This window comes from Anomaloglossus baeobatrachus, chromosome 1 (assembly GCF_048569485.1).
Source record: "Anomaloglossus baeobatrachus isolate aAnoBae1 chromosome 1, aAnoBae1.hap1, whole genome shotgun sequence".
Classification (NCBI taxonomy): domain Eukaryota; kingdom Metazoa; phylum Chordata; class Amphibia; order Anura; family Aromobatidae; genus Anomaloglossus; species Anomaloglossus baeobatrachus.
The window spans coordinates 926,725,391-926,740,890 of record NC_134353.1 but is presented as its reverse complement, the minus strand read 5'-3'; the positions used below and the strand labels follow the sequence as shown (position 1 = coordinate 926,740,890).

The window sequence follows — 15,500 nt, the reverse complement described above, 5'->3', positions numbered from 1 at the left end:
ACGAGTACTGAGCACCCGAACATGGTAGTGCCCGCTCATCACTAGTTACGAGTACTGAGCACCCGAGCATGGTAGTGCCCGCTCATCACTAGTTACGAGTACTGAGCACCCTGCATGGTAGTGCCCGCTCATCACTAGTTGCGAGTACTGAGCTACACAACGATAGTTACACTGTAATTTTCTATTGCTACCTTTTGACTTCCATTGTATGTTAGAAGCACTTTGGACCCCATTAGCGCACAATAATGGTCCTTATAGCTGTGTTCACAAGTGGGTAAAGTAAAGCAGCCTGCAGTCAATGGGAATTGTAACGCCAGTAGAAGATGAGTGTGTTGATCTTCCTGGAGGCAGTGACTTCTCTACTATATGATTATGTTCCTGGGGATCAGAGTAAGAGGAGAAGTCAGAGGCAAAGTTAAAAGGGGTCACCTAAGCATATGGTCCGCACCCTGCCCCCCTCTAGCTTGGATGCATCAATAATAATCATTACACATGTCCACAAGTGATTTTAGATCTATTTTTATTACACACAGATATGTACACAAGCATTTTACAGATCTATCTCATATTTGCCACATCCGGCAAGTATATTCATTTACAACTCACAATTACACAAAATTATAATTTCTTACACATGATATAACTGACAAATTCTTCTCCGTATCACGCCACTCGAAATATCTACATTTACACATCCAAACACAACACCACAATGCTAAACAACAAAAAAATCGTACTGTGATAACAGCAAAGAGAAAAAAGTGACAAACCGAAAAATTAAAGGGGTTGTCCAACATGGCGGCCCTAGATCCGTCCATGGCCGCGTCTGGTATTACAGTATGGCTCCATTGACGGACAATACCGGACACAACCCATGGACACCTTTTTTTGGGGAAAGCAGCCATGTTTTTCTACTCCTGGACACCCCTCGTAATGTCTAACAAAATTATGTACCCCCTTGTGTAAAGCAGTCAGATGACATCATGGTGGCTTTGAAAAAATGACAACCTTGAAACATAGAAAATATGCTTTAATTTTCATGGTTTATTTTATATTTTTCAGATTTTTTCTGTCCGAGGATAAAATATCTTGAACCTATACACAATTTTCTTGGGGTAGGAACAAGGTTTAGCCCCTTGTTTTTCAATGGGTATTACCCTCAGCTCTTCCATGTGGAATCTGCAGAAAATATGTAGCCTGTTGCTTATTTCCAAAATGGCCCCCCAAAAATCCAATTTTTGGGAATGCGTCAACCCAACTTTTTCACAAATTCAGCCTAAAATCCGACACGTGTAACCATAACCTAATGATGATGCATACTGGTTAGACTGGATCCATCTCTCCCATACATTTTTGGGGGGAATTCACAGTTGTATTGGACAATCTGGAAAATTTACCGTGTATATTCGAAAATAAGCCGACCTGAGTATAAGCCGAGGTGCCTAAGTTTACCACAAAATACTGGCTTAACCTTTTGACTCGAGTATAAGCCTAGAATTATAAGATGCACCCCAAATTTAGAGATGGAAAATTGGAAAAAATAATATTCAATGTTAAAATGGGGGTCCATTTTCTAATCCTAGTGTGTTATATTAATTAGCTCACCAGGGCGGCTCAGGAGGCTGGGTTGGCCATGCTGCGGGCTCGGAAGATGAGGGTATCCGCGGCTCAGGAGGCTGGGTCGGCCATGCTGCGGGCTCAGAGGACAATGGTATCCGCGGCTCAAGAGTGTCACTGTCCGGAAGGTTGGCAATACTTACGGCTCAGGGTGTAGCGTCTCAGAATGGTCGGCGATACTGACGGATCAGGGGTGTCACTACGGTCGCCATTGAGCCTGCCGGCGGTTGACACAATAGACTTAAAAAAAAAAAAAACGGCTACAGAAGCGCGCAAGATCTCAATCTGCGCACACTCTGCTTCCGCGACCATTTTCTTGAAGTCAATCGTGCCAACCGTTGGCCGGGACAACTGAGCCCGCCAGCAAGCAGCTTCAATGGGGTCTGCCACCAGACTCAATGGCACCGGTCGCGACACTCCTGCCCCCAGTATCGACGACCCTCCTAAGTTCCAACACTTCTGCAACAGCCCCAAGCCATAGTATTGCCGACCCTCCGTCCTCTGACCCCGCTCCACCGCACCGACCCGGTAAGTTTTATACGGATTATAAGGTGCATCCCCATTTTCCCCCCAGTTTTTTTTGGGGGGGGATGCGTCATAATCCGGAAGAGGGACCATCACTCAAGTATAAGCCAAGGGGGACTTTTTCAGCATAAAAAATGTGCTGAAAAACTTAGCTTATACTCGAGTATATATACAGTATCTGTATATATCATCCGAACAGTCTTTCTGTAGCCACCTAGCTCTTCCAATTCCTTCTTGGAGCTATAGAGAAGGCCTAAGTCAGAAATGGTGGATAGCTAGTGAAAGATCTCAAGTTTTTCATGGATTAAAAGGAGGTATCATTACTAAAATAATGGGGCAAATCTAAATTTAAATAAGCTTTGGTTATTTATCCCCCAAATTTCTAAATAAATATCCTATCATTCAAGTGGCACAATGCGGTAAAAACCATATACATTTACGTTGCCTTTTACATTGAGTTTCATTTTTTATTCTATTGTGATATTTTTGTTGTTTTCGTGTTGTGTACTTACTTTGGACACGCACTCCTGTCTCTCGGATATGACACGGCCATCGACTGCTGCGCCTCTCTGGAGATTCTATAGCATTTGACACTTTAACGTAAACATGTGACAGCTTTAATATATATGTCCGGTCCTCAAAAATAAGATAAGCCTAATCACAATAACATGAGGCCTCCTAAAAGGCCACAGTGCACAAAGGCATCCCGAACAGAAAATATAATGTAGTGTAGGACGGAAGGTAAAGCAGAGATTGGCTTTCATCTTCTGCTCTATGAAGTTGACAGAAGATATGACTTGAGCAGGTTACAGAAGCAATTCTCATAAATGTCACACAACTGAAAGGGAGGTTTAATGATTTCGTCTCATCACCGCTAATTGGTGATCAACCATGTCCTTGATCAACCACTAAGCTCCAAGTCTTTTCAATAGGAGATATTGGTTTTGAAAACTGAATAGAAGGTGACAAAGTTAATTCTACAAAGGAATGTCACAGATATTGTACAGGATTACGCCGACATGTGAGTAACCTTGGACACCAAGTATATTTCAGGATTGATCCGTCAAATATACTCCATTATTACGAACGGACAGGAAAACATTGAATAAATATTAGGTCCATGATATCCTGAACAAGAAGGATAGGGTAGAGTCCATGATAGCTCCAACACAAGAGGACATGGCGTAAAGTTCATGATATGTCCAGAGTCAAAGGTTACTACAAGACAGGAGGACATAGGGTAGAATTCATGATAGCTCCAACACAAGAGCACATGGCGTAAAGTTCATGATATGTCCAGAGTCAAAGGTTACTACAAGACAGGAGGATATAGGGTAGAATTCATGATAGCTCCAACACAAGAGCACATGGCGTAAAGTTCATGATGGCTCCAACATAGGATAGAATCAAAGATTACTCCAAGACAGGAGGAAAAACCTGGAGGACATAGAGCTATCATGAACTGTACCCTAACACAAGAGGAGAGGACATAGCGTGAAGTTCACGATAACTCAAACATAGGAGAAGATAGGATAGATTCAAAGGTTACTCCAAGACCAGGAGGACTTAGGGTAGAGTTCATGATAACTCTAAAAAGGAGAACAGTGCATAAAGTTCAAGATTACTCCGATACCGGAGGAAATAAGGTAAAGTCCATGGTTACTTCCAAACTGAAGGACATAGGGTAACATTCATTATGACTCCAACATAAGAGGACATAGCGTAAAGTTTATGATAACTCAAACATAGGATAGAGTAAAAGGTTATTCCAAGACTGGAGACATAGGGTAGAGTTCATGATTAGAGTTGAGCGGATAGTGAAAAATCCGGGTCCGGCGGCTACCCGGCGGGTTGAGAAAGAAGTCCGGATCCGATCCGGAGTTCGGTACCATATATGTCAATGGGTAGTAGAATCCGGGGACGAGAGAGAGCGTGAGAGAGAGAGAGAGAGAGGAGAGAGAGAAAAAAAAAACCAGATTCGGATCGTGCACCCAGAATCCCGCGTCCGGATCGGAGTCGGATCGGCCGCTCAAACCGTGCGGATCCGGATTTTGCCGATCCGGGTCCGCTCAACACTATTCATGATAACTCCAACATAGGAGAACAGTGCGTAAAGCTCAGGATTACTCCAATACTGGAGGAAATAAGGTGAAGCCCATGGTTACTTTCAAACCGGAGAACATAGGGTAGAGTTCATGTTAACTCCAACACAAGAGGACATAGGATAGAGTTAAAGGTTAACCAAGACTGGAGTACACAGGGCAAAGTCCATGGCAAGTCCAAGACCAGAGGACATAGGATAGAGTCAAAGGTTACTCCAAGACTGAAGGACATAGGGCAAGGTCCATAGTAAGTCCAAGACCAGAGGACAAGGTCAAAGTCCATAGAAAGTCCAAGAACAAAAGACATAGAGTAGAGTTTATGATAACGGCAACACAGGAGGGCAAGTATAGAGTCAAAAGTTCCTCCAAGACTGGAGGGCATAGGGCAAAGTCCATGTTAAGTTCAAGACCAGAGGACATAGGTTAGTATTCATGAGAACTCAAACAAGAAGACAGAGGGTGGAGTTAATGCCAACTTCGAGATGAAAGGACATAAAGTAGAATTCATGATAACCACAAAACAAGAGGACACAGGGCAGAGTTCATAACGCCAACACAGGAAGACATAGTGTAAAGTTCTTGATAACTCCAACACAGGAGGACATAGCATAGAGTGAAAGGTTCCTACAAGACCGAAGGCCTCTTCCAAAGTGTTTTTTTTTTCTTTGTTGTTCAAGAGGCATAATTTTCATGCTTCTCTCCAGGCAGCATTGCCAATAAGGCTTCATATTCCGTTGATCTCTTTAAAGGAAAACCATTACTCTACTGTAGGCTGATGAGAAGCCATCTACAGCAGTCCGTAGATACATTTCTGTCTTGGGTACGTCTCTTAGTGATGTTGCGAGGCTTCTTAAATGGATAGACATTGACTTATATGGTGGCGACAGAACTTATAATTGCATCGGATACTAAAAGACAAAGATACTTAAAGAGAGGCAGGCACGGAGTAAAGTTCTAGGGTGTGATCCCAATGGATCTTCCGGATTACTCCAAAACAGGAGTCTTTATGGTTCTACTTGGACACCAACTTGGGTGTATCTTCTTGGAGACGATTATGCTGAGCAGGACAGGAGGACATCAGCTATACCTCAATGATTCGCCAAGATCGTAAGACAACAGGTACATCATGATTACTCCTCGGGAGGAGAATATGGAGGATCATTCTTTATGATGATGGACAAAAAGGGCATTGAAGGAGTTTTTCGAGAATTGCAAATTGGGGAAAGTAATTCGTAAAGACAGGAGGACATCAGCTATACCTCAATGATTCACCAAGATGGTAAGACAACAGGTACATCATGATGACTCCTCGGGAAGAGAATATGGAGGATCGTTCTTTATGATGATGGACAAAAAGGGCATTGAAGGAGTTTTTCGAGAATTGGAAATTGGGGAAAGCAATTCGTAAAGCTGTAGGATATGTAAATAAGGATCAGAGAAAATCTTTCCTTCTGTCTTGGTTAGGACGTACGACATATAATCTATGGCGCTACCGGAAAAAAAGATCCATAGGGTCACATGGATGGATCGGTGATGGAATCCAGAAGGTGGTCAGTAACAAAGACTGAAATCATTATTGATTTCTTAGTAAAAAGAAAAAATCCAGATAACAGGATATAAGGTAAAAGTCATGATCACCCCAGGACAGCTGGATTGTGATTACTTTAGGACTTAGGAAAAATGGATTTTACAGTAGTTCTTGGACACGAATAAACGGCACGTTAAGTGCAGAAAACCAAGATCAGGATGTCAAGACAGAATGACATTAAGTATAAAGAACATAGTGGTTACTCCTGGACAGTAGGACATCAAGTAGGAGTAGTAGTTATTGGTCAGGATTACCCTTAACAGGAAGATAAGTATAGTTTATAATTACTCAAGGACAGCAGGACACCAGGAATATTTTGTGAGTACTCTAGGACACCAGGACTGCAAGTACACTAGATGATTACTTTAGAATTGCAGATCTGGTATACTTCATGATTACAGCAGGACATTGAGTATATTTCATTATTATGCCAGAATACTTCATTATTTCTCCAGGGCAGCAGGACATCGAGTATATTTCATGATTACTCCATAATATCAAGAATATTTAAGGATTACTCCAGGACAGCAGGACATCGAGAACATTTCATTAGTATTCCAGAATATTAAGAATACTTCATGATTACTCCAGGACAGCAGGACATCGAGAACATATCATTAGTATTCCAGAAAATTAAGAATACTTCATGATTACTCCAGGACAGCAGGACATATAGTACATTTCATTATTAGTCCAGAATTTCAAAAAAACTTCATGATTACTCCAGGAGAGCAGGACATGTAGTATATTTCATTATTACTCCATAATATCAAGAATATTTCATGATTACTCCAGGCAGCAGGACATCCAGTATTATTCATAAGTACTCCAGGACTGTAAGACATCAAGTATATTTCGTTACTGACTCCAAGATAGAACGATAAGTAGAGGTTTTGACGGCTAGTTGCAGCAAAATGTATCGTTCTCGGTCAGATTTACATAGGAAAATATAGTTCAAAATTACTTAAGGACAGCAGGAAACCAAGAAAAACCTTCATAATGACTCTAGGACAGCAGGGCTTCCATTACTCTTCATAATTAATCCAGGATTCCATCATGCTTGTTGGGAGGTATTGAGGTCTTTACTATTCAACCAGTGCATGATGGTAAAAATTTGATTTTCTATAAGGCGTTTACAGAAGAAGTTAGGACTATATGAGAAATAGGATTAGAAATTCAATAACTTGAAGGGAAGAAAAAAATCCTGACATTCTGTTCTCAGGATTCCATCTTCCCCTTTGATATCATCATGGAATATAAAGGCATAAAGGTCATCGTCAGCAGAAATCTACCTGTAAGACGGGCACACAGCAGTCAGGACGCACCTTATTTATTTTATTCTTTACACATTTATATTATTTTAATAAAATCGTCAATTTTATTACTTATAATTTTAGGAAATAAACTAAAACATTCAAATGTATCATCCATGTAATCGATTGTAAACAGAGGGGAGCAAGAATGTGAATATTTTATGTTTAGACCTATGTATTTTAGTTTTATGGGTCGCTCCTCAGGGGCGTGGCTTGGATGGGCAGGGGTGTGGTCTAAAATGTGGGTCTCAAGATGCAGTAAATGTATCAACGCATGAGGCAGCATGTGTAGGATTTTAAGACTGTCCAATCTAATATATAAGGGTGTGAAAGGAGAAATAAAAAAGGTAGAAAAGTAATAACTTGTTATTACATAAGATCCTCCTTTTTGCCTCACTGATGTGCATAGTACAGGCACTACGAAGGACCATGCCGGGAGCCTCTGATTTTTGGGGTATTATTATTCCTATTGGATGAAGCTTTACAGGCAGCTTTATTTCACTAGGATTGTACTATGACATTTAGCCTTTGCAGCATTATGCATACGATGTAAAAAAGCCCAAAAAATATGGATCCCCTATGCTTCAGGCTGTGGGTGTGCGTGGAGCACGGAGATCCGTGAGACATCACGTAAACACATCACGAAAATGCAAAGAAAAAACCCTTAAAATTCCAGAGTTACTTTATTTGAAAAACTGCAGTAAAAAACATACATGAGTGCAGTTAAAAGCAATGAATAAAGGTTCTCCAACAAAACTGCTTTGCTAAAGCACGGTCATTCGTTGCTGCTTTTAACTGCACTCATGTATGTCTTTTTCGGTGCATAGTGGGGGGGTGATAGCACAATGACGGCCGTTTTGCCATGAATTATTGATCCGGATGTAGTATATAGTGTCAGATATGTTTAACCTTAACAGTTCAATTGCAGCTTTTCGTAAACGTTTACAGGATTGGACGTTCCTTGGTACTAGTTGCAAAACCGTACGTTTCATAGTTGGGTAGGTGGAACAGGAGACGGAAAAACCTCCTTAGCCAATCAGGTGCCTTTACGGGGCTCAAACTGCTGCTGATTTGTTAAAAAGTGACTCCTCCCACTTGACTTTAGAATCCACCATGACTTTGGAATGTGCAATATTGATAAATGTAAAACATTCTGTACAGTGTAACACAGTCATACTTTAATGGGGACCACGAGCTCTTAAATAAATCATATATGCTAAGTACAAAGCTAAACACCTGCAGCACATGGCAAAAAATACACAGAGGGGACGACATAAGATACAGGACAAAAGCTCAGAAAAAAATGGTGCCTCCTCAATACAATGTTGCTAAATGTAAACAATTTGCTCATATGAAAAAAAACAAAAAAACAAAAACCAAAACGCGCGTCGGGAATGTAACGTTCGGACACGCGGTCTTATAAACCAGCGGTGCCAGATAGAGGTGTCGCAGCGGAATGTGTCGTGTTTAGTGTAGGATCACCTGCAAACAACATTTACACCCAGATATTATCTACATAGAATGTGAAGGGACTTTACAGAATCTCATCTTTCATGTGTTCTACTCCAGTCACATCCGAAGCAGCATTCAAAAACATCTCTGGATTTTTTTAAGGGCGTATTAAATAAATTTCTGGAAAGACCCCTAATTCATCGGAACTATGTACAGATGTGTATGGTGAGGTCACGACTTTCCACTAACACGGCAAATAACAGGCAAAGGAAGGATGGGGCTGTTAGTTTTCAACATGCCCAGTCCTTTGGTTTTCAGTGGAGATCCTTGTGTCAGACACGTCTGAAGCAGCATTCACAAACATCTTTGGCTTTGTAAGGTGGCCATATGCATTAGATAAAAACCTGTCGATTTCAGCAGGACAGGCTCTAACTTGTTTGTTAGCATGCCTTTTGAGAGGACTGATATCTAAGGTGCATGGCCACCTTTAGTGCTGAGCTAACACATGCTGCTGCTTCGGTGTCTGCTCATTTTCAATTTGGATTTTGCCGTCTACACTAAGTTTTGTGAAGTCACCTGATGTATGGAGCGTTCAACTTTGTCGCTAGGGGTGTATCTTCATGTGGCAACTGGCAGAATTCTAAGCGCAGCTGTGGCAGAATTCTGAATTCGGCTCTGGCAGAATTCTGAATTCGGCTCTGGCAGAATTCTGAATTCGGCTCTGGCAGAATTGTGAACGCAGCTCTGGCAGAATTGTGAACGCAGCTCTGGCAGAATTGTGAACGCGGCTCTGGCAGAAACTTGAGCGCGGCTCTGGCAGAAATCTGAGCGCGCCTCTGGCAGAATTCTGAGCGCGCCTCTGGCCGAAGTCTGAGCGCACCTCTGGCCGAAGTCTGAGCGCACCTCTGGCCGAAGTCTGAGCGCACCTCTGGCCGAAGTCTGAGCGCACCTCTGGCCGAAGTCTGAGCGCACCTCTGGCCGAAGTCTGAGCGCACCTCTGGCCGAAGTCTGAGCGCACCTCTGGCCGAAGTCTGAGCGCACCTCTGGCCGAAGTCTGAGCGCACCTCTGGCCGAAGTCTGAGCGCACCTCTAGCAGAAGTCTGAGCGCACCTCTGGCAGAAGTCTGAGCGCAGCTCTGGCAGAAGTCTGAGCGCAGCTCTGGCAGAATAATGAATGCAGCTCTGGCAGAATAATGAATGCAGCTCTGGCTGTGTCAGGAGTGGAAGACATGATATCACTCAAGGTTATAAAGTTACTCACCACTATATACAGACTATATCTATAATATTCAGCTTTATAGCTGAATGTATACTGTTAAAGGCTCCTCCACAATCATGGTTTACAGAGACGAATAGGGGGCCTCCCGTACACACTATGTACATGAAAGAACTCCCATTCCCGGAGAATCATGCAGCACCAACACAGCAAAGTGTACCCCATGTATGATATGACAACACCAATTTCTGCAGTGATCATGCTATAGACATTTTGGAAGGTGGGGGGGGGGCATTGGGTGGGCACAAGCCGCTCATTCCCTAGACCATGAATCGATGCTCTTTCCCATCGTGCGCCATAAGGATGACATTGCGGTTGGAAGTCCAGATGAGTCTTGCCAGTTTTAGGGCGTTGAGCGAGCCGGGGGAGGCGGGCTGAACGGGGGGCACCTGGTACGTTTTAATACAGCGCAGCTGAGGGGCAGAGTTCAGCATCCCGATGCTTCCCAGCAAGGACGTGTTCATCTACGAAAGAAGAAATCCAAAAAATGTCATTAAAAGGAAATGACAACACAAAAGTACAACATATACAAATGCGCACCGGCTGAGGATGAAGTAAAGGGCATCAGAGCAGCACTCACAAGCAAAAAGCTGGGGCTCCTTGCCTAGGAAACCGGCTGACTCCGATAAGACTGCAGAGGTGGCCGGTAACCTAGGTAACTGTACAATTAAAAATCTCTTATTTCCTAATGACGGAAAGGATTTTTTAATAGGAGCTTGTTTGGAGTAATATTACAAAAGACTCTGGCGCCATGTAGTACTTTTTTTCTCCAGCGGAGGCACTGCAGGGAAATGCAACACTTGCTTTTGGATCTTCTTGCAGATCACAACTGATTGATGAGGGTTCTCCGCGGCGGGGGCCCCTGTGATGAGCTTGGAAGGCTAAAATATAAATGTAGCAGAGCTGGATGTGTTATTCCCCTCCTTGGGGACACATCATTTCCGTTTATCGCCCGGTTAACATTTCTATACACAATCCTTACAAATATCTTTGTCGGTTCCGTGACACCGTGTTTAACCCCCGCAGTATTGTCCCATTACAGCGCCTAGCTGGTGTGACTAATGGGTGACCGTGCGGACGCTGAAGACATGTTATGCTCCAAATTCCATCCGGGGGAAGAATATAAGTCATTTTCTATTTTTTTTTTTGTTCCTGCTCCGTGGCACGATGGTGTCAGGGGGTGTAAATCACAGCATCTCTAGCAGGGAGCGCACAAGCACCACTGACATTTTCACAATTTAAATCATCTTGAGTAATAGCCCTTTTAAGATGACTAATGTTACTGATTTTCCTACATTAGTAATAGCTCAGAAACGGAGCGGAGGAAAGAGAGGGCAGACTGCGCCCGGACGGCGAGGCAATTAACGTGTCCTATGCCGCTTGGGTTTCCTATACTCTGTGGGCTATAGAGGTTGGGCTGCAGGCAAGGAGGATCACATTGCATTGTGTTTACAGAGCTCTGTGTATGGGCTGAAAATTTCCCCTAAAAAAACACTTCATATCTATGGGCTGAAAATTTCTATAAAAAAAACAAAACACCCCAAACCTCCATTTCTTACCATTCCAGGTTTTTTAAAGGGGCACATTCATATTAATGGCTTGACTGTAAATTAGATAAAAAAAAAACACTACCTCTAGAGCAACAGATGTGCAACAGATGTCCTCTGTAACAGCGCTGCTCTCTAAGAAAGATGAAGATCCTGAAATTGACTCCCTCTAAACCCCAAAACTTTCATTTCTTACAATTCGAGGTTTTTTAAAGGGGTGCTCCCCTTCGAAAAAAAACTCTACTAAGAATTCCTTGAATACACTAATTAGAAATTGTCCATCGGCTGGCACCGCCAGCGATGCGCTGTGATCAGCCTGGTCAGTATGTGTTCAGTTTCCCTGCAGCGCCTACACAGGTCAGGCTGAGTATTACACAAGGCACATTCATATAAATGGCTTGTCTGTGTAATTCAGTAAAAAAAAAAAACACAAATTAAAAAATACAAAAATGCCACCTCTAGAGCAAGTGATGTCTTCTATAACAGCGTAATTCAGTAAAAAACCCAAACACTACCTCTAAAGCAAGTAATGTCCTCTATAAAAGCGTAATTCAGTGAAAAAAAATACACTACCTCTAGAGTAACTGATGTCCTCTATAAAAGCGTAATTCAGTAAAAAAAACAACCCACTACCTCTAGAGCAAGTGATGTCCTCTATAACAGCATAATTCAGTAAAAAAACACTACCTCTAGAGCAAGATATGTCCTCTATAAAAGCGTAATTCAGAAAAAAAAACAAAACACTACCTCTAGAGCAAGATATGTCCTCTATAAAAGCGAAATTCAGTAAAAAAAAAAAAAACCCACTACCGCTAGAGCAAGATTTGTCTTCTATAAAAGTGTAATTCAGTAAAAAAAAAAAAGCAAACAAAACACTACCTCTACAGCAAGCGATGTCCTAGTAAGGATAAACAAACAAGGCTAACCTCTAGAGCAATAGATGTCCTCTACCAGCGTAGTCAGTAAAAAAATAAACAAAAAAAAAAACAAAAAAAAACCACTACCTACAGAGCAAGAGATGTCCTCTGTAATATCTCTGCTGCCTGGGAAAGATGATCCTGAAATTGACTCCCTCTATTAACTCAGAATTTCAATAATTGAGAATAGGAAAATGGATTCCTAAAGTAGAGAACCCCTTTAGAGTAGACCGGTTCCCAGGTTACGAGTGGTCACTTATCTTAGGGTTCTTCCTGCAGCTCACCTGAATGTTCCAAACATCATTGTTTTTTTCAAATCCACCATACGAAAGATATGGAACTTTTCAGTTACTGGAAATTTTTATAGTCTTTTATAAAGAAGCTTGGCCTATGGGATAATTATGCAAAGCAGCCTAAAGACACGTCCCCGAGGATCCTGTGAGCCACATCCCCTTGCTAAAGACTCTAGCAATACATTAGAAGGCCACATATCTCTGGACCAATATGGGGATTTAAAAAAGAAAAAATATTTCTATTTCCACTTATTCCCTGAATAAGAGCCCTTTTGACCTAATGACAAATTCCCTAAAAAAGCCGGACCCATTGCTGGCCACATTTGGCACATAGCTGTTATTGACTGTCCATGCCATGAATAACTGTTCGTGTTATGGATGGATGCTCGAGGCCACCAAAGGAGTAGCTGCTCCTATGGATGAACCCCAATGAGATATTTTTAAGCAAATAAGCATATGGACAAGGGCTGCTTTAAATAATCCCGTAACACCAATGCAGATCTAGTCATGCCCAAAACTTTGTATTGATTAATTTTACGAGATTTCTTTTTTATGTTTTCGAACTAGAAGAGCAGTATATATATATATATATATATATATATATATATGTCTGCAGTGAGCTCCCCCTAGTAGCTGCTAAAGGCTCTCAGAATTCTAATATTATGGAACTTTTATGGGTTGGTTAGGGACTCTGTATAAGAAAAGCTGAGACTAAGACGCAATAATAATCAGTGAATGATTCAGGAGCTAAAAAGGTAAATATTGTGCCGAGGAAGGTGAGCACTGAAGAAGGGAAGAAGGGGAGCACTGGGGATGGGGAGCGCTGAAAAAGGGGCGCGCTGAAAAAGGGGCGCGCTGAAGAAGGGCAGCGCTGAAGAAGGGGAGCGCAGAGGAAGGGGAGCGCAGAGGAAGGGGAGTGCAGAGGAAGGGGAGCGCAGAGGAAGGGGAGCGCAGAGGAAGGGGAGCGCACAGGAAGGGGAGCGCACAGGAAGGGGAGCGCACAGGAAGGGGAGCGCAGAGGAAGGGCAGCGCAGAGGAAGGGCAGCGCAGAGGAAGGGCAGCGCAGAGGAAGGGCAGCGCAGAGGAAGGGCAGCGCAGAGGAAAAGGAGCGCAGAGGAAGGGCAGCACAGAGGAAGGGGAGCGTAGAGGAAGGGCAGCGCAGAGGAAGGGCAGCGCAGAGGAAGGGCAGCGCAGAGGAAGGGCAGCGCAGAGGAAGGGCAGCGCAGAGGAAGGGCAGCGCAGAGGGAGGGCAGCGCTGAGGGAGGGGAGCGCTGAGGGAGGGGAGCGCTGAGGGAGGGGAGCGCTGAGGGAGGGGAGCGCTGAGGGAGGAGAGCGCTGAGGGAGGGGAGCGCTGAGGGAGGGGAGCGCTGAGGAAGGGGGGCACTGGCTCAGGACATGAGGTCCAGCGTTGATTTTCCTAATGTTGGTCTTTATGTATAAATATAGAAATAAGGTGACCAGTTATGCCTCTGTAATTCTGCACCATTTGTTATCCTCTACCTGGCCACTTTCCCAGACTACGGTGCACTACAAATTCCAGCATGTAATTCCCCAGAGCAAGCTTTACACAGACTCTGAAGCCACAGTGAACACTGGGAGATTGCAGCTTGGAGGACTGAGGGATTGTGAATGGAGCCTATATAATATGGTGCAACTAAAGAGAGGTGGGATTTAAGGGGATATCACGTTAAGCTCAATGGAGATTCGACTTTTGGGACCCTCCACCCAGAAATCATCACGTCTACATGATTACCCGAAAGCGAAACTCCCAGCTAAGGGACAATTGTAGAGAAGCTACAAGGCCCCTTAATCTCAAGTCCGGCGATCATATAGTGCTTCTGCTTTTCACATGGGGACACCTATAACTTATCTAATGCATGTCCCGTTATCGGGACCCCAAAAGCTGATTCTGAAGCTCAGCAGCAGATACCGGATGATATCGGGGTCATTTCTAATGAAAGGCGTCTAAAGCCACCACAGAGACTCTAATCCAGGGGGTCCCATTCGGGGGATACCCCTATATTACACTACTCCTCCATAACAGGGGCAGTCATCAGGAGCTAACCCTTTGCATCACAGTAGATGGGGCTTTGTTTCCCCGCGCTGCACATGACATGACGGAGGTGATCAGGTAATGCTCTGAGCCGGTGACAGATATAGGATTAGCAGAGAGGAGATCGCAGCTGAGCCCCGACTCCTGACAGCTCAGGCCAGGATTACAGTGCAACACGGTAAAGTGCAGCTGGGGCCGAACCAGACCCAGCCGAGACTTATGGGATGGACACCCCCCACTGTGTACGGTCATATAGATGAGCAAATCCTGCAGGAGGTAACTCAGGATCAGTAATGTATGTACACAGTGACTGCACCAGCAGAATAGTGAGTGCAGCTCTGGAGTATAATACAGGATATAACTCAGGATCAGTACAGGATAAGTAATGTAATGTATGTACACAGTGACTGCACCAGCAGAATAGTGAGTGCAGCTCTGGAGTATAATACAGGAGGTAACTCAGGATCAGTACAGGATAAGTAATGTAATGTATGTACACAGTGACTGCACCAGCAGAATAGTGAGTGCAGCTCTGGAGTATAATACAGGATATAACTCAGGATCAGTACAGGATAAGTAATGTAATGTATGTACACAGTGACTGCACCAGCAGAATAGTGAGTGCAGCTCTGGAGTATAATACAGGATGTAACTCAGGATCAGTACAGGATAAGTAATGTAATGTAATGTACACAGTGACTGCACCAGCAGAATAGAGAGTGCAGCTCTGGAGTATAATACAGGATGTAACTCAGGATCAGTACAGGATAAGTAATGTAATGTATATACACTGTGACTGCACCAGCAGAATAGTGAGT

At 43.3% G+C, this 15,500-nt stretch overlaps 1 protein-coding gene across 2 annotated transcripts in view; it reads right to left on the bottom strand.

The window, feature by feature from the left end:
• Positions 1–503: 503 nt before the first annotated feature.
• Positions 504–15,500, bottom strand: part of WDR7 (WD repeat domain 7) — a 539,004-nt gene continuing 524,007 nt past the window's right edge. For both annotated transcript variants that reach the window (XM_075328136.1, XM_075328145.1), the window contains one exon: positions 504–10,336. In XM_075328136.1, the coding sequence (XP_075184251.1) occupies positions 10,133–10,336 (204 nt within the window). In that variant the 3' untranslated portion in view covers positions 504–10,132. The remainder of the gene's footprint in view (positions 10,337–15,500) is intronic.